The following is a 20,555-nucleotide window of genomic DNA, read 5'->3' as shown; positions in this document are numbered from 1 at the left end:
TCCTCCAAGATCAGTTCTACAAAAGGTAAGGAATGTAACATTTCTCCTCCTCTAACACCGGTAGATTTTGCTCAACCTAATCCTGTTTTGTTGCCTTCGGGCCCCAGTGCTGTGTCTGGAGAAGGTAACACCCACCCTTTCTCTGATTCTTGAGTCTATTCGCGCTCTTGAATCGAAAGTTTTGGCCTTAGAAACTGGCCCTGTGAAAGTTTGTGTTAGTGCCCCTAGTGTTGTGGAGGGGGCGTCAGATCGGCCCCATAATGCCTCTAGGCCTAGACCTCTATCGGACTCCCAGGACTCAGGGAGTGGGTATGTCGAAAGCCGCAAGAGGGTTACGGGGGCTCCCCACCGATCTGGCGTCCCTTCGGCAGGCCTTGTTGCTAAGTCCCAGGCTGCCAAGGAGCGCGCACGAGCGCGTGTCCTGAAGGATTGCTTTTCGTCCTCTGAAGCGTCCTCCCCGCGCAAGGGGTGGAGCGCTCGGAGAGACTCGCGTCCGTTGAAAAGGACTTTTCGTTTTGAGGACGCTTCACGTCCTATGTCACCTCTTTCGTCAGAGGACGTGTATGACGCCTTCCTCCTCAGAAGAGAGGTAGGGTTTCTACGACCGAGGACGTTGGTTTTCCGCGCACAGGCGTGTTCACCTGAGAGGCAGGTAGCTGTACCTGCTAGAAGGAAGGAGGCGTCCCCTCGCCCCTCGCCTTCTCGCAGGGTCAGTCCTGCCCCTTCTTCTGCTCCTTCGTCACCTACGAAGGATATCCTCGTGTCCCTTCAGGACCAGATTACGTCTCTTATGGCTCAGAGGACTCGCCCAGCAGCAGTCGAGCCTAAGCGTAGAAAGGACGTTAGGCTGCCCGTCAAGAGGACGAAGCAGTCTCATTCTCTCTCGTCTCGTTCGTCTCTCTCTCCACCTCCGGATCGTCACCGTTCTCGTTCTCCGAGTAGATCTTTCGCTCTCGCAGTAGAGGACGCTCGCCAGGACGCTCGGCGTTCGAAGCAGGACGCTTTGCGCTCTCGGCAGGGCGCTGTTGAGGACGCTCGGCAAGACGCTTCGGCTGTTCGAAGCAGGACGCTTTGCGTTCGAAGCAGGACGCTTTGCGTTCTCGACAGGACGCCTTTGAGGACGCTCGGCAGGACGCTCGCCGTTCGAAGCAGGACGCTTTTCGAACGAGGCAGGACGCTTTTGAGGACGCTCAGCAGGACGCTTGCTTGGCTAAGCAGGACGCTTTTGGCGCCTCTCGTCAGGAAGCTCGCGCTTCCTCTTGTAGGGTGACGTGTCTGCTAAGACAGTTCCCGTTGCTTCAAAGGACGCGCTACGTTCGCAGGATGTCCGTCCTTCTAAGGATCGTCGTAAGGGCGATTCCGTACCTGAAGCGGGTACTTCCAATCAACGGAAGTCTTTGTTCAGGCTTGAGACTGCTGGACGTACGCCCTCTCCTGATGGACGTTCTCCAGTTCCTCTTAGGGAGGAAGGGGAACTTAGTAGTCCAGGGAGTTCCGTCGAAGAAGAACCTCCTGTAGCTTCAGCTGTCTCGGACTATAAGGGTTTTTCCTTGTCAGGGGCTGTGACGTTCATCCTTCGGGGATAAGTTCCAGCCGGCAGCCCCTAGGTCTCCTCCCTCTCAACTTTCGTCTTCCAAGTCCGTTAAGACCCCTGAGTTCGTCGAAATGAAGACATCGCTGTCGACCAAGAGGGCTTTCAAGAAACTTCAAGATTTCATGTCTCGAAGGAAGGATCAGGGCAAGACCACTTTCGCCCTTCCTCCCTCTAGACTCTCCGGGAAAGGAGGAATTTGGTATGAAACCAAGGAGGACGTGGGAGTAAAGGTTCCTTCGTCCGCTCTTGGTGACTTCTCCAGTTTAGTGGACGCTCAGAGGAGGTCTCTCTTATCGTCTGCTAATGGTCCTGGACTCCAGTGGAGACGGACCACCACTTGAAGGGACTGCTTCGTACCTTGAATGTCTTTAATTTCTTAGACTGGTGCCTGGGAGTTTTAGATCTTCAGTCTAGAAGTCCTGATTCTCTCAGTCTGGGGGAGCTGTCCAGCGTGTTGTCATGTATGGACAAGGCCGTCAGGGATGGTTCGGAGGAGCTAGTTTCTCATTTTGGAACGGCTTTCCTAAAGAAAAGAGCTCTCTTATGCAATTTTACCGCTAAGTCGGTTTCTCCCGCTCAGAAAGCGGAATTGCTCTTTGCGCCTCTTTCGGACCATCTCTTCCCCCAGGCTATGGTAAAGGATCTTGCAACGAGTTTGCAGGAGAAGGCGACCCAGGACCTCTTGGTACAGTCTTCAAGACGTCCAGCAGTTCCTTCCACATCTGCATTCAGTAAACCCCCGAACGAAAGAAATCAAACCCTTTCGCGGGGCACCCCCCTCGAGAGCAGCTCCTCGAGGGAGAGGTTTTTCGAGAGGAAGAGCTTCATTTAAAACCAAACCCACCAAATGAAGATCTTGTCCTTCAGACGCCAGTCGGGGCCAGGCTGAAGTTCTTTGCGGAGGCATGAAGGCAGAGAGGGGCAGATCCTTGGACTCTCAAGATCGTAGAGCAGGGGTACAATGATCCCCTTTTTACATCCTCCTCCTTTAACATCAACTCCCAGAGACCTCTCTCCATCTTATCAGGGAGAGAAGAAAAAAAAAGTATCCTTTTCGATCTGTTAGACCAGATGGTCGAAAAAAAGAGCGGTGGAACAAGTCTTGGACCTGGGGTCACCGGGCTTCTACAACAGGATTTTCTGGTGCCGAAGCAGTCGTCGGGTTGGCGCCCAGTCCTGGATGTGAGCAGGCTCAATCTTTTTGTAGAAAAGATCAAGTTCAAAATGGAGACGCCTCAGTCGGTGCTAGGAGCCTTGAGACCTGGCGACTGGATGGTGTCTCTGGACCTGCAGGACGCGTACTTTCACGTCCCCGTCCACCCTCTTTCAAGGAAGTACCTGAGATTCGTCTTAGACAACAGGGTTGGCAATTCAGAGCCCTTTTTTTCGGTCTCAGCAATGCCCCACGATGGTTTTCACAATGATAATGAGGAATGTAGCGAAGTGGCTCCATTCGTCAGGGATCAGGATATCCCTCTACCTCGACGATTGGCTGATCAGAGCGTCGTCGAGGCGGAAATGTCTGAAGGACCTTCAATTAACGTTAGCCCTAGCAAAGTCTCTGGGTCTTTTGGTCAACTCCGAAAAGTTGCATCTGACCCCGACACAGTCCATCGTGTATCTGGGGATTCAGATGGATTCAGTGGCTTTTTGGGCGTTTCCATCCAGGAACGTCAGCGACTGGGGTTAGAGAAAGTCGCAGCCTTCCTAGAGAGAGAAGCTTGTTCGGTGAGGGAGTGGATGAGTCTGCTGGGCACCATTTCCTCGCTAGAAAAGTTTGTCTCGCTGGGAAGACTGCACCTCAGGCCTCTTCAATTTTTCCTTGCGGAAGAATGGAAGTCGAAGGAGGACCTGAATGCGATCCTAAGGATCTCAAACAAAGTAAAAGGCCACTTAAGATGGTGGCTCGACCCTCAGAAGTTACGAGAGGGCTTCTCCCTAAATCTTCTGAGCCCCGACCTAGTGTTGTTCTCAGACGCTTCCATTTCCGGTTGGGGAGCAACACTTGGGGGGGGAGGAAGTGTCAGGCTCCTGGAGAGGGGAACAGGTAGCCTGGCACATCAATGTAAAGGAACTGGCAGCGATATTCCTGTCGCTGCAGTTCTTCGAAGACAAACTGTCAAGCAAGGTCGTTCAAGTCAACTCAGACAGCACCACAGCCCTTGCATATCTAAAGAATCAGGGAGGAACTCACTCCAGATCCCTTTTTCTCCTTGCGGAAGAAGTTCTGCTATGGGCAGACGCAAGGCGCATCAAGATCCTGACGAGATTCGTGGCAGGGGTTCAGAATGTCAGGGCGGACCTTCTCAGTCGACGAAATCAGATTCTGCCAACAGAATGGACCTTGCACCAGGAAGTCTGTCAACAATTATGGACATTGTGGGGAGAGGACGTCCTCCTAGTCGACCTGTTCGCTACATCGAGGACGAAGAGGCTTCCTCTGTATTGCTCCCCGGTTCTGGATCCAGGGGCAATTGCAGTGGACGCGTTGCTCTGGAACTGGACAGACCTGGATCTTTACGCCTTTCCCCCATTCAAGATCATGGGGAGGGTAATGAGGAAGTTCGCAGCTTCAGAAGGGACAAGGTTGACTCTGATTGCCCCAATGTGGCCAGCAAAGAGAGTGGTTCACAGAGGTCATTGACATTCCTTGGGTGGACTTCCCAAGAACGTTTTGCCCTGGAGGAGAGATCTACTCAGACAGCTCACTTCAAAATGGTTTCACCAAAACCTCTCCGCTCTGGCTCTGACTGCGTTCAGACTATCGAAAAGTTGGCCAGAGCGAGAGGCTTTTCAAAGGCAGCTGCGAGAGCAATCGCTAATGCTCGAAGAGCCTCTTCAAGAGCTGTCTACCAGTCTAAGTGGTCCTCCTTCAGGGCATGGTGCAAAAAGGAAGGAATTTCCTCTTCCACGACCTCTGTGAACCAGATAGCAGATTTCTTACTCTATCTAAGAAATGTGCAGAAATTGCAGTTCCTACAATTAAAGGTTATAGGAGTATGTTGTCTGCCGTTTTTCGCCACAGAGGACTGGACCTCTCCGACAAAAGGATCTGCACGATCTCTTAAGGTGGTTCGAAACCACCAAGATTCCACAAGCAAGACCGCCCTCATGGAATCTCGATGTGGTTTTGAAACATCTTATGCTAAGTCCCTTTGAGCCTCTCCATGAAGCTTCTCTAAGGGAATTGACGAGAAAAGCGCTGTTTTCCTAGCTTCTCTGGCGACGGCGAAGAGAGTTAGTGAAATCCAAGCGTTCAGTAGCCTAGTGGGCTTCAAGGGAGACAACGCTGTCTGCTTGTTGAGCCTGTCTTTCTTGGCTAAGAACGAGAAACCCGTCAATCCTTGGCCGAAGAGCTTTCAAAGGAATGTCGAGTCTCGTGGGTCAAGAACCAGAGAGAGCCCTGTTCCCTGTCAGGGCTCTCAAGTTCTATGTGAATAGAACTAAAGAGATAAGAGGTCCCTCAGGTAATCTCTGGTGCTCGGTAAAGAGACCAGATTTGCCGTTGTCGAAGAATGCTGTTGCTTTCTTCTGGAGGGACGTCATTAAAGAGGCTCATTCATCTTGCCAGAAGACTGATTTGAGCCTCTTTAAAGTGAAAGCTCACGAAGTCAGAGCCGTAGCTACTTCTCTTGCCTTCCAAAGGAATATGTCTATCAAAGATATACTTGATAGCACCTTTTGGAGGAGCAATTCCGTATTCGCCTCACATTACCTCCGGGATGTGAGAACGGTTTACGAGAATGTAGTTCTTTGGGGCCTTACATTTCGGCAGACACAGTTTTGGGGGCTGAAGGTAGCTCTCTCCCTATCCCTTAGCTTAGTTAGGTTAGTTTTTATTGTGTTTTTGGTTGATGGTGAGATCTTCTGTGGAAATCTCCCATTCCTTAGTTTTAATGTCAGGGTTTTTTGGTTAGTTGGTCATGGTGGTGGTCGGTTGCTGTGTTACTGCCATATGTTTGGCTAGATGGTCTTGTCACATTGAGGTCACGTCCCCGTTGACAGAGCATCCAGAGTGCACCAGCACTACAGGTCCAAACCTGGCTGGCAACTCTGATGAAAGCAGAAGCAGGCTTAAGTGACAGTAATCACAGAGTCTACTTTGCTATCAGGTAAGGAACCAAGAAGTAAATCTTTTACTTAATTTAAGTTTCCTAAAAATCTTATTCTGTCTCTACCCACCATCTGAAGGTGGGATTCAGCTATATATATCTTGACAGGTAAGTTTCATGAACAAAATGTTATTGTTATAATACAATTAAGTTTGTTCATACTTACCTGGCAGATATATATAATTAGAGTGCCCACCCTCCTCCCCTCAGGAGACAAGGGTCATGAATAAATATGAACAGAAAATGGGAATGGTTCCTGATATCCGCCTCCCAGCGGCGGGAATGGGTACTACCACCTGGCCGCCCACTACGTGTGCCGCGAGTTTTGAAATTCTGTCGGACGTCAGAATACAGATATATATATCTGCCAGGTAAGTATGAACAAGCTTAATTGTATTATAACAATAACATTTTGTTCATGACACTTACCTGCCAGAATATATGATATATATATAGCTGTATTTCTCTGACGACCGACAGAATTTCAAAACTCCCGGCAAACGCAGTGGTCGGCCAGGTGTCTAGTACCCATTCCCGCCGCTGGGAGGCGGGCCTCAGGAACCATCCCATTTTCTATTCAGATTTTTTTCTGTCGCTGGTCTGTAAACAACCGTTTCCAGACCTCCGCCTAGGATTTGAAACTTCATTAGCCGCTTAAGTATCTTGGTTGTTTTCTTTTGGGTTTATTAACGAGGATTTGTGGCTAGGCATACGCTTTTATAAATTGATTTAATTTTTGATTTTTGAAATAAAACGTCTGAATCTAGTTGGGCTAGTTTTCAGACTTTGTTGTCTGCAAAAGGGTTAGGTGAGAATAACGAAACCGTCGATAGATTCTCACGTAATATGCACGATGTGTACATAATTTTGGTTAATCGTTAATATGATTAGTGTGATATTTGACTGATTCCGAATAGAGATGTATGATTCGTATGTACGCAAATAGAGCGTAATAGAATTAGGAGGTTTTTTCCTCCAAGATCAGTAAACAGAAGTCAGGGTAATATACCTACAGAACCTCCTGTTAACTTTATTTTGCATAACCTTCCGGTTGGCCTACGGGCCTAGAGAGAAGTGTCTGTGGGAGGTAATGTTTTTCTGTTATGGTGGATTATATCAGTAATTGGAATCTAAAGTGTTCGCTCTCCAATCAGTGTTGTGAGGAGGGTTACGAGGAACCCCCACCAATCTGGCGTCCTTCGGCAGGTCATGAGGACGCTACCCAGGCTGCCAAAGATCGTGCACGTGCACGGATCATGAAGAATTGCCTCCCTTCCTCCGAGACTCCCCCCCCCCCCCCCCCCCCACCCCCCCCCCCCCCCCCATAGGAGGGGAATCTCGGAAGGCCTCTCTAATCGAGAGTGGTAAAAGAAGACGCCATCGTCTTTCTCGCCCTCCTAGGAGAGGTCTTACGGAAGAGGACACTTCTTCGAGAAAAGAGTGCTTCCCTTCCTCCGAGACGTTCCCCCCTCATAGTGGGGGGGAATCTCGGAAGGCCTCTCCAATCGAGAGTGGTAAGGAAGACGCCATAGTCTTTCTCGCCCTCCTAGGAGAGGTCTTACGAGAGGACGCCTCTTCGATAAAAAAGATCGATAGTATCCTCCGCCTCGATTTAAGCTTCTCATCCTCCGAGGCGTCCTCCTCGCACGCGGGTTGGAGCTCTCGGAAGGACTCACACCCTTTAAACAGAAGCTTATAGAGGAGGATGCTTCATGTTCTCTCTCTCTATTGTTATGCGATTGTTATCGCAACCTAAAAAAAAAAAAAACTTTCCAACGTACACCAGGTCGTTCTGGAAGAGACTGGGAAAGCGCTCGACGTCTTAAGCATTGGGACGCTGGCCAGGACGCTATTTGCAAGACGTTCGAAGTAGTAGACATCTGGACGCTTTTCAGGACGCTAGGCGTCCTACGAATCAAGACTCTAAGGAATAAAGAACGCTCCTCAGATGTGTAAGAGCCCTATGCTTTAATGCCTTAGACAAAAGTCCTACATGGACACTCGTCAGGAGTAAGTTCTAGGACGATGCGCAGACAGAACCTGAGAACGCATACCAGGTTTCCTAAAGATTGTGCACAAGCACGAATCTTAAGAGAGTGCTTCTCTTGCTCCGAGACGCCCTCCCCTCATCGTGGGGGGGGGGGGGGGGGGGGGGGGGGGGGGGGGGGGGGGGGAGTCTCGGAAGGCCTCTTCAATCGAGAGTGGTAAGGAAGATGTACGATGTCGCACAAGCGACCATTGTCTTTCTCGCCCTCTTAGGAGAGGTCTTACGGAAGAGGACGCTTCATCGGGTAAGATCGAGTACGTCCTCCGCCTCGATTTACGCTTCGTTTTTCCCCGGAAGACTTCGAAGTTAGTATCCCACAGAAAGGACGCTTTCTGTACCGGAGAGAAGGAAGAAAGGGGCGTCCCCTCGCCATCTTTCTTCTCAAAGGTTAACTTCTTCGTATGGATCTGCACCATCCAAGAAGGGTCCTAGTAGCAATTCAACAATAGTTAGATGCATTTTTCGCAAAGAAAGAATTAAGATCGAGACATCGTAAGAAAGATCTATGTCTACTCGTAAAGAAATCTAGACGTTCTCCTTCTTATTCTTAGCGTTCTTCGTCCTCTCCGAATTCGTCGCCTTCTAGACCTCTTAGACTCATTCAGGAGCGCATAAGCACTCCTGTTGATAGAGTCTCTAGAAGTATCGGCGAAGGAGACAAAGATAATAGATGTCACACAGGCGACCGTCGTCTTTACCAAGAGTCGAAGGACGTTCAGAAGGATATTCCGACGTCGAGTTGGAGGAGAATGATCTTGGTGTTCAAGAACGAGAAGAAAGTGCTAAACACAAGAAACGCCTTACTCGTCAGGACGCTTTTCAGGACGCTCATGAGGACGCTCGACGTTACAAACAAGACTAAGAAGTCGCATCATGGGTTCAGAAGATATTGAACGACTTAGATGTTACGACAGGTTGCTATATGAGGACGCAGAGGAGGACGCTTTTGAGGACGCAAAGCGTCCTACTTCTCAGGATAGACTTAGAGGAGTTTTAGTACGACGTCCATCACGTCAGGTCGTAGATGAGGTCGCTTTTGAGGACGTTAGGCGTCCTACAACACTATATCGAATTAAAGATACTTTGGCAAGGCGTCCATCACGTCAGGACGCTTTTGAGGACGCGAGGCGTTCTATAACGCTATATCGAAATAGAGATGCTTTGACAAGACGTCCATCATGTCGGGACGCAAATGAGGACGCTTTTGAGGACGCCAGGCGTCCTAAGCGTCGAGAGCATTTTAAGAAGGCTCATCGTCCTTCTCATCAGGACGCTATGCAGGATCAGAACGCTATACAGGACGCTTTTGAGGACGCTAGGCGTCCTATGCGTCAAGAAAATTTTTAAGGACGCTTGTCGTCCTTCACATCCTGGATTATTTTCTGTCAGGTATGTGGATTTCCCCCATATAGTAAGATACTAATGGTTTGTCAATAAAGGTTTTGTCAAAGTAAGTGGACGAACCCTCATTGACAAAAAGAAATTCTTTATCCCGTACAAGGGTTAGTTCTCATTGATAAAGATTTTGATAACATTTTATTGTTTAAGCGGATAAGCTCTCATTGACAAGATTCGGAAGAGCTCTTATTCATTAGTAAGAGATTCGTCAAGAGAAAAGACTTGTAGAAGACGTCCATGAAGTCTTAATTCCCATGGCATCGGAAGCTTGAATTGTCCTTTTCGTTCCTTGGTTCTCATTGGAGGATCTCCTTTGAATAACATTAATTCATTCTCTTGACGAAGAGAACGAAAACAGTCTTTTTTCCATTCTCTCTCATCCTCGTTGAGGAAAGAATGTAGTAGAGAATTAGCTGTCCAAGTGGCTATAATGCTTATGTATTTTATTTTTGCGTTATATTAGTACTGTATGGGTTCAAGTCATATACGCATATCGCAGCTTCTTCTATGGATGGCAACCGAAAGGACTGTTATTCAAGTTGTGTTTAATTGGGGGAATTATAACATGCACTCCCTTCCAAGAGTTTCCGGGGTAAGGACAACGCTAAAAGGTATTGTTACTACAACATCAACTCAGCTTCTACATTTAGCGAATTCTATTTCGCTTAAATATGCTTATTTGAGAGTTTTTCTTCTGCTAGATAATAATAACAAACTTCTTCCTTCGTAGAAGGGAGTAGATGGTAACGCAGGCAGAATAGTGCGTGACGATGAATCAATGCTGCTTTCACTGTGGATGACGCAGTATTTTTATCGTACTACTGCAACCTTCCAGGAGTTTCCGATTTAACATTTTGGATATTAAGAGTAGTGTTACGACAACAGAAACTCAACTTCTGTATTTAGCGAATCCTGTTTCGCTTAAAGATGTATCTTGAGAGTTTCTTCCGGCTCAAATAATAACAAACCTATCTTTTGTAGAATAGGGTACCTGGCAACTCAGACTTACTAGTGCAAGAAGGTGAACGTCGGTACACCAAGTCACCAACTCAGTACCAAGTAGCGCGCTGTCATGCTCGGTATGTTACGTCTCTCTCTCCCGAAGGATTGATTGACTAACCGTATCTCTGCCCTACAATCGTGGACTTTAAGCTAGAATTGAAGGGAATTATAACATGCATTTATTAAACATTGCCTTCGTTGGCGAAACAATTTTCAACAGAGATATCTCTTAATCCTTTCGGTGCCCTTTACTGCACTGTTATAGGATTCTATAAGAGTCTACCGTGGCATAGCCATAGCACTATATTAAGGCGCTCCTGTTTAGGCAGAGCGCAGCCTTATTACGGAGGGAAGCATGCTCGGTAGGGGAAGGGAATTAGTCTGCTGGGGACCATTCCTCCCTGAAGAAGTTTGTTTCCCTGAATAGACTGCAATTCAGACCTGTACAGTTCTTTTTTCCCTACCAAAAAATGGAATAATATCCAAGATCTAGAAACGATTCTGAATATCTCGCAATGCTTCAGGTAACACCTCAGGTGATAGCGAAAAGTACCAGGCATCTCTAGAGCGTGTCAGATGTCCTGGTGGCACATATTCTGAAAGAATTGTAAGCAATTCGGTCGTCCCTACATTTGTCCTGAAGGAATAGATCAACTCTGACAAATACCACATCTCTCTTGTCTCTCAAGAACTATCGAGAAATTTTCTCTCGATCCCTGTTCAAGTTAATGGCAGAGAGCCTGTTATGAAAATAGACATGAAGTAATGATTCTCAAGAGGTTCGTTACAGGATTGCACACAGTCCGTACGAATCTTCTCGATCGACGGTAATAAATAATGGCATCCGAATAGAATCTTCGATTGGAAGTATATAGAGAGTTGTTGAGAATTTAGGGAAGTCCTTTGTTACATCTCTTCGCAATGTTTAGGATGAAGAGGCTTCTTCTACTCTGCTCTCTATTCTCGATCTGGGAGCGATAGCAATAGACGCCATCCTATGGTATTGAACGGGGATGGATGTTTAGTCTCTTTTCCCCGATTTCAAACTCGGGGGTGGGGATGTAATAAGTTGATTCTTGAAGTCAGAGGGAGCGAGAAGAACCACCGTTCGCCCAAGAACATTGATTGCCCTATGTGGGCCTTCGAGAAGATAAATTCACAGAGGTCACGGTTTACTTTAACAGCGTCACTCTGAGAGGTATCGCAAAACCTCTCCGCCTAAGTCTGACGGAGTTCAGACTGTCGAAAGGTTGACCGAAACGAAAGAGAGGTTTTTTCAAACTAATGACAAATGTCATTGCCAAGGCAAAGGAGTGCTGCCTATTTTGCTTTATACCAATCAGGAGGTGGGGTGATTTTGGAAATGGTGTAGGAATTAATAGTGTTCTTTCGCCTCGATCTCTGTGAATTGGCATTCAGTTCTTCTCTCTTTCCGTCTGAAGAAAGGACCAAGTTGTAAATCCCGATTATACAAATACGGGGAGTATGTGGTTGACGGCATTTGGGCTTAGAGATTTGGATCTGTCAAACAATAAAGCCCTTCACAGTATTTAAGGTCTGTGGAAGTCTCGAAACTGTCTAGATCGAAGATTCTGGCATGGAACTTGGATGTAGTCTGAAGTTCTCGATGTCGAAGAATTTCGATCCTCTCCTTTCTGTGAACTTAATGCACGGGACCAGAAAGGCTAATTTTTCTAACCACTCTAGCTATGAAGGGTTAGGGAAGTTTTAAGCCATCATCAGACGTTTTTTGGTTTTAGAGAACATAAGGCGGTGTGTTATCTAAACCTTCCGTTCTTGCCTAAGAACGAGAACCAGTCTAACCCTTTGCCCAGGACTTGGAAGTCAAGGGGATGGTATAAATTATTGGGCAAGAGCCAGAGAGTCCCCTGTGCCCTGTCGGGTCTCTCAAGTTTTATCTAGATAAAACTAAGAAAGTCAAGGTTCTTCGGACAATCTGCGGTGTTCCGTAATAACCAGACTTGCCCATGTCAAAGAACACCCTGGCGTTATTGTTAAGGAGTTCTTTCAAAGTGGCTCATTAGTCATGTTTGGACAAAGATTTGAAATCTTTTAAACTGAATGTTCACAAGGTGAGGGCGCGGTCTCGGAAACATTTCAATAGAGAGTGGCACTCGGTGACATCCTGAGTGCCACGTTTTAGCGAAGCAACGTTGTGTTCACTTCACAATACCTGCAGGATGTGAAGATAGAATATAAGATTTGCTGCTCGCTAGGGCCATACGTGTCCGCAGACACAATCTTGGGGGCAAGAAGTACCACTCTTCCTATCCTATAGAAAATGGTTAGGAAGAGTTGTTATTTATAGTTGTTGGGTCGACCGCCAGTGGCGGACTTCTCAATCCTTAAGCCTTAGTTAAATATCCTTAACTCTGGCTAGGTTGGTCAGGTGGTGATATATTTTACTTCTTAGCCCTCATGGTATGGTCATATGGTCTAGTCACATTGTGGTCACGCTCCGTTGACAGATCATCTAGAGCGCACCAACTACACAGGTCACTACCTTGTTGGTAACTCTAGTAAAGCAGAAGCAGGCTTCGGTGACAGTAATCACGAAGTCAGCTATGCTAAACAGGTAAGGAACCAAGATGTCAATCATCTGCACTTGAGGTGTTTCCAAAATCCTTCTATTCTGTCCCTTCCCACCCCCAAGGGTGGTGATTCAGCTATATATATATCTGGCAGGTAAGTGTCATGAACAAAATGATATTGTCATGATACAATAAAGTTTGTTCATACTTACCTGACAGATATATATAATCAAGTACCCACCCAGCCTCCCCACCCTCAGGGGACAGTGGTATAAAAACTCTGAATAGAAAATGGGATGGTTCCTGAGGCCCGCCTCCCAGCGGCGGGAATGGTTACTAACCACCTGGCCGACCACTGCGTTTGCTGGGAGTTTTGAAATTCTGTCGGTCATCAGAGAAATACAGCTATATATATATCGTCAGGTAAGTATGAACAAACTTTATTGTATCATGACAATATCATATTTCTTCAAATCTATCATGTGACATTGCCTTAACAAAGAGTTCGACTCCAACATCAGCATCCAAATATACCAGTATAATTGGTTGGGGACTTACTTGTTATGCTGGGCCATTCTAGAAATAGGGAACTGAAACAACTAAGATGTTATCTGCAAAGTAATTCATCAGCTACTAGGTATTCATCCAAGGACCTCAAAATAGCAAACAGGCACTTTATTCTAACGAAGAAACGACAAAGTTGCTCTTAGGAGATACATTCTCTAAGATTTTTCCCGTCCGTTACATATTTTGCCTCCATATCTGCCTGACCTGCTATATATAGTAGGTAAAAAAAATAAAACCTGTAATATTTGTGCTTCAACATCTACCTCAGTTTTGAATATATGAATTGGTTAATGGTTTTCAATAACATGTTTATGTATCAATATAAAGATGTTTCATGAACTTGTGTAACCATGAGCTCAAGTCAAAAATGTAAAAATATTAAAAAATTCTATATACCTTTGGTATTTTGTCAAAAAATAGAAAAATGCGGATACAACAAAGAAAATCTGTTTATATTAGTTATTAGATAAACAAGAACCAAAGAATATGCAAAACAATACGAAAAACAAGAGAGATGAGGGTGTAATATGTCCTAGCAATTGCACTACCATATATAGTAGGTCAGGCATTAATTGGGTTAATGGGGTTTCAAATTAAATTCCACACCTTGCTACAAAAATAAATGAAAAATGATACTAACAGTGTGTATGGGTCCACCTAAATATTTAACATAAAAGCAAATGTGAACATTCCTATTAGTGACTTGTTACGAAGTGCCAAGTAGTATCTGGTTACCATGCATCAAATATTACCTCACCAAAAGCCAGACACCTGAACCCTCATAACACGTTTAAATGACTGAATACTCTAAAGGCAACAGTGATCCCTTAACACTTACCAGTATTGCAGAAAATCAGACTAAGTTCATCAAACAGGTGTGAGGTAATCTTGTAAGTAATTAAATTAACTCAAAGGGCATCACTCCATCAATAACTTTAAAAGTCTAAGTACTTCCCTGGTTCTAAGTCACTTCAAGTAAATTGAAGGAAAGCAAATCAATTACCACTCTATGTTTCTACCTATCATCAATATAATCATAATCATATATACTGGTATAAGTGGAAAACACTTATAAAATTTTAAATACAAAAATTTATTATTAAACTCAAAATTTATAAGTGAAATTCACAATATCAGGGAAAATTACTGTTACTTGAAAACAAAGTCAAGTTAATTGATTCTTGAATCAAATTAAGTAAAAAATTAAATCAAAATCAAAAATTAATTTATCACAAAATTCAAGAAAATTAATTCAATTGAAATTCAAAAGTGTTAGGCAATAATTGAAAATTTGAAATTAATTCACAAGTGCTAAACATAATAAAACTGAAGAGAATTCTAAGTAAATGCAAATTAATTCACAAGTGTTAAATTTAATCAAATGTGCAATGATTAAGCAATGAAAATAACTAAGTCAATTAAATTGTGAATGCAAATGAAAATATAAAAATAAAAAGACACACTTCAATAAGAAAATGAAATAGTGTACAAACAATGGAACAAACACAAAACACAAAAAATACGCAATGAGTAAAAGTGTAAATCTTTTTCACTCAAAACATTATAAACCAACAGTTTTTACCAAACCTTCATAACCACCTATTATTAGTTAACCACGTTCCTATCAATTATTAGTTATTACCTAACCATTATTAGTTAAACACAGTTCCTAACCGTTATTAGTTGCAACTAATAAAATACAGGCAGTCCCCAGGGTTACGACGGGGGTTCCGTTCTTGAGGCGCGTCGTAAGCCGAAAATCGTCGTAAGCCGGAACGACACTTGGAAATATGCCTTAAACTAAGAAAAAGTTAGAGAGACCTTACCTGTGTGACATGCAAGTATTGCATGATGTGTAGTGTGGTTATTTCAATGCCAAAGGATGGTTCTTGAAGGTATAATTCTTTATTAAACTCTTGTGACACTATAAAGCACAATGTACTACACTTAATCCTTAGGTTAGATTATACACTAAACACTATTACACTGTATATAGTAGTACACTAATCCTTTGGTAGATCCTGGAGTACACTAAAATCCCAGTCTGGTAGCTCTGGAAGGTAAAAGTATAACACAATTAGTACAAAATACTACACAAAGTCCTGAATGCAATATGTAACTTATAAATATCAAGAGTAAAAGAGTTAATGTATGTTAATTAATTCCTTACTTTTTAGTTTTATAATTCCTTACTTTGAGTTATATCAAGAGTAAAAAAGTTAATGTATGTGAATTATTTCCTTACTTTTAGTTTAAAGTTGTCGTGCTATGTAACCCTGGATGCACAAAGTCTTATGTGGCCCCATAGCCTACATCATTCAGGGGGTTCTGGAATGTACAAAAAATAATTAGTATGTCAGTAAGTACTCTATGCATAGTAAGTTACATACAGTAATATGCACCATACAGTGGTTTAATAATCACATATATAAACATGTATAAAACTTAGTTAATGTATGTTAATTAATTCCGTTACCTTTAGTTTAGAGTTGTCGTGCTATGTAACCCTGGATGCACAAAGTCTTATGTGGCCCCATAGCCTACATCATTCAGGGGGTTCTGGAATGTACAAAAAATAATTTTGTCAGTAAGTACTCTATGCATAGTAAGTTACATACAGTAATATGCACCATACAGTGGTTTAATATCAACTGGTACGTATGCATGTTGTAAATGATTGGTCTACACCCTTGTTCAGCAGGGAGTGTACAGTATGTAATTCATGAGGGGACCTTGATCACTTTATCCCATGTGAGAGATCTTGGTCACTTTTTTTTAGTACGTATAAAACTTTATTAAATGTATGTTACTACTATGTATAATTCCGTTACCTTTAGTACAGTGATACATATGTTTACAGTTGTCGTTGCTATGTTTATGTAGGTTAACCCTGGACAAAGTTTTTATGTGGCCCCCATCAGCCCTGCAATCATGGAGGGGGTCCTTGGTTTTCTGGAATGTACCAAAAAAGTATCAAAGTTAAGTCATGTATGTATGTTTAGTAAGTTACATACAGTAACCATACGTACAGTGGTTTTATAACATGTATGTACATAATCAAACTTGGTTGGAAATTCCTGTAAAAAAAAGAAAAAGTTATGTACGTATGTAATACTACTGTATGTAAAAACCTTACTGTTCATACTTTGTTACACTACATGTTACATTTGATACGTATACTTTCCTGAAGGGTTTTTTTCCATCCAAAAATGGTGCTTCTACTTGTAGTTATCCCTTGATGACACTTGTAGTAATTTGTTAGTAACAACCTGGAGTTGTGTGAAAAATGTTGGTTCTGGAAGGAAAAAGTAACAAAATTAGTGTACAAAATATACACTACAGAAAAAGTTGTGAATGCAATATGTTAATTACTGTAGATATATCAAGAGTACTAAAAGAGTTAATGTATGTTAATTCCTTACTTTTAGTTTAAAGTTGTCGTTCAATGTAACCCTGGATGGACAAAGTCTTATGTGGCCCCATAGCCTACATCATTCAGGGGACTCTGGAATGTACAAAAAATAATTTTGTCAGTAAGTCCTCTATGCAGAGTAAGTTACATACAGTAATATGCACCATACAGTGCTTTAATATCACATATACATGTAGTATAAAACTTAATTTAGAAATTCCTTACATAACTTACCAACTTTTAGTGAGTCTCAAAGCTGTTACCTAGGTTGTGGGAGATGGAGGTGGAGGTGTAGAGCATTCATGATAAGGATGCATTCCAAACCTAACTTCAGTGTGCTTTATCACAGATAACAGGCTAGGATGATGGGCAGTCTGGAATGAAGAATTAATATTAAAGGACAGTATGTAACCACTTAGGTGTACAAAATTTATTGTACGTATGCAAACATTAAACACAACTGAGAATTCCTTACCTTCAGCAAAATGAAGACATGTAGGCTATGTAGAGGTCTGGTTTATGTAAGTCACAGGTGCATGCCAGTCTGGAATGGTAATGTAATATATATGATTATAGTATGTATGTTACATACATAACATGGTTATTACATATATAATAATAAAACATTAATAAAAAAAAATGTCCTTACCAAATTCTAGTGGTTGGCTTGCTTACTGGGATGGGCATATGGTAGATGAGTGGTGGCTGGGCTATGGAGTAGGATGGGCAGGTGCTTTGGAGTCTGGAATGATAAAAATATATAAAATGATAGAGTTTACTACTGTAACTACTGCACATGTTATTACTGTTTGACATATGTAGTGTGTAATACGTATGTACAATATAAAAATGAAGAATTCTTTTACCTGAAGGAATGGGAGAGGTGATACTACTCGTATCAACTGATTTGGGCTCTGGAGAGGTGATACTACTCGTATCAACTGAGAGGGAACATCTAGATCTGGAAAGAATGATAGGGTACATAAATATATAAGGTGGATGTAATTGTAGCATATGTACACTTTTAATAAAATTTCTATTAGCAATTTATAAAACATTTTATACAAATTTGTTAAGTGGATTCCTTACCTGATGAATTAGGGTGAGGCATCAAACCATGGAAAGGCTCAGGGTCATCTGGGTCGCTGTCACTATCAAAGGGGTCTGAAATGAAAAAAAAAATAATAAGGTTATGCAACATCAAACACATTGTCCACTATGTAAGTTAGTGTACGTATGTATGTAGGGTGTAAACAATTTCCAACATGAAAATGAGAAAAATGAAATTGCTTACCTGATTGTACACGTACAGGTGGACGGGCTGCTACAGAGGGTCCAGGTACAGGGGGATCTAGGAACTGGACTGTCACAGGTAGTACAGGGAGATCTGAAACTGTTACAGGTAGTACAGGGAGATCTGGAAACTGTCACAGGTGTACAGGGGATCTGGACTGTCACCACTTCTGCAATAAAATTACAAATGATGAAATTAATGAAGTTACAATTTACTCTTACATTTAGTTGTTACATTAAAAAATTAACACATTTTAATATGTACACTATGTAAAAACACATCAAATTAGTAAAACAGTTCAGAATTCCTTACCAGGACTAGGAGTGGGAGGTGGTGGTACTGAAGACTTGTGAAAGAAAGTGTCAAGCCTGGACTGCACACTTCTCTTCGTCTGCTTCTCCTTAAGGGTCTCCTTGTAGAAAGTTACCTAAGTCTAACATTCCACGTTTTTATTTTGTCAAAAACCTGGCAACGTTAGGGGTGGTTCTGCTCAAAAGAAGGCCAAGGCTCTCTCCAGATGATAAAACTCTCTGACAAGCCTTTCACAGTTAATGACCTGGGTTTTGGCTCTGGTGCCTGCCTCTCTTTTCCTCAATCATTTGTTGTTCAAGTTCAAGTAAGTCCTCTGCAGACAATTCCTCTCCATGGGAAGCCAGCAGCTCTGTTACATCAATCAGGTTCAAGATCTAGTTTCAGCCTCTTGCTTAGCCCTACGATCTTCCTTGTCACAGTCTCGACGTCTTCTGCCTGGTCAAAGCCTTCAAAACTGTGCACAAACTGTGGACACAGTTTCTTCCAGGCCCCATTTAAAGTGGTCGTCTTCACCTCGTCCCAAGCACTTGCAATATTTTTCACTGCATCAGCAATGTTGTAGCCCTTCCAGAATTGCTTCAGTGTCAACTCCTTGTTTAGCTTCTATGGCCCCTCAAAGCAAAACGTATGGTCCTTCAAGGTAGTAAGCCTTGAAATTAGCTATTACTCCCTGGTCCATTGGCTGTATCAGCGATGTGGTATTGGGTGGGAGGTACAACCACCTTCACATTAGGTGCATGTCGCTCAAATTTGAAGGGTGACCAGGGGCATTGTCCAGGACTAAGAGGGCCTTAAAAGGCAGACCCTTCGAAGTCAAATACCGCTCCACTGCTGGCACGAAATGGTCATTGAACCAATCTTCGAGACCATCAAGGTAACCCAAGCCTTCTTGTTTGATTTCCAAATCACAGGGAGTTGACTCTTGAAAATGCCCTTGAATGCCCTGGGATTCTCGCCAAATACACCAGCAAGGGCTTCAGTTTCAAAATCGCCACTTGCATTGGCCCCAAACAGCAAAGTCAGTCACTCCTTTCCAGCTTGTTTATGGCCAGGTGCTGACTTCTCCTCCTTGGAAAGGTACGTTCAATTTGGCATTCTTTTCCAAAATAATCCAGTCTCATCCACATTAAAGACTTGGTCAGCCGTGTAACCACCATCCTTAATTATCTCAGCCAAACCACCTGGAAAACTTTCTGCTGCTTCGCTATCACACTAGCAGCTTCACCTTGCAGCTTCACATTATGCAAATTTGCACGAGCCTTAAAACGGTTAAACCAACCTCTACTCGCGGAAAAATTCACCACCAGCATTGCCTTCGCCAAACTTTTTCACTACTGCCTCATGCAGCGCTCTAGCCTTCTCCTGGATCACACTTAAGCTCACCGGAACACGTCGCTGGTTCTGGTCCTCCAGCCAGATCATGAGCAATTTCTCCATTTCAACAATGCTCTGGCCACGTTGCTTCTCGTTTATCACCGTTGACTTCATCGTGCAGCATCCTTAACGTGCTTCAGAATACGTTCCTTGTCCTTCACAATGGTTACCACCGTGGTCCTGCTCAAGCCTAAAGAACGGCCTATTTCGGTGTTAGTTTCTCCCTTCTCCGAACGCTTCACCACGTCATATTTTACCTCCATCGTGATGACCTTCCTCTTCTTGGATGAACTATCATCGGAGGAAGTACTTTGGCGTTTAGGAGCCATTGTAAATTTGCGAAAATGGCAAGGAATTTCAGCAACGTCTTAGCACACAACCGACTGAACTTCAGGCAGACACGCGATTGAAGTGGCGTCCTTTCGTATTGTTACGCTTAGCGTCCTCGACCGTCCGAGGTCGTTGTTCGGTCAATTTACCATACAGTTTAATAGCGTTAATTAATTTATGCACCTCGCTCAAAAACTAGTTCTGCATATGAGGTATCGTTAAAAAGCATAACAAAACGTCGTAACCTTGGAATTTGCGTTGTAATCTAACCAGAAACTTAGTTTTTTAATTATGTACTGGAAACAAGCAATGATTTTTTCATTATTTGCGCTTTTGGACTGTTTTAAACTGCGCATCCCAAGCTAGTGTATTCATTCGCCTGCAACTAGTTCCGCATATGCGGCGTCACTAAAAAAAATTCAAAAATACGAAAAAAAAAAAAAAAAGTGTCGAAAATCATCATAACCTCAAAATTTTTTGTTGTAATGTAACCAAAAACATATTTTTATTATATACTGTGCTAAACTATAAAGGATTTTTTATCATAGCATGCGTTTTTTA

The 20,555-nt window shown here is 43.4% G+C and overlaps 1 protein-coding gene across 1 annotated transcript in view; it reads left to right on the top strand.

Annotated features, from left to right (window-relative positions):
- Positions 1 to 18,495: 18,495 nt before the first annotated feature.
- Positions 18,496 to 20,555, top strand: part of LOC135223177 (DNA-(apurinic or apyrimidinic site) endonuclease-like) — a 53,664-nt gene continuing 51,604 nt past the window's right edge. Inside the window, 1 exon segment of the mRNA XM_064261681.1 lies at positions 18,496 to 18,594. Coding sequence (XP_064117751.1) covers positions 18,496 to 18,594 — 99 coding nt within the window.

This window comes from Macrobrachium nipponense, chromosome 8, assembly GCF_015104395.2.
Source record: "Macrobrachium nipponense isolate FS-2020 chromosome 8, ASM1510439v2, whole genome shotgun sequence".
NCBI lineage: Eukaryota > Metazoa > Arthropoda > Malacostraca > Decapoda > Palaemonidae > Macrobrachium > Macrobrachium nipponense.
Note: the sequence above shows the minus strand (reverse complement) of the source record. Positions and strands in the feature narration are given on the sequence as shown.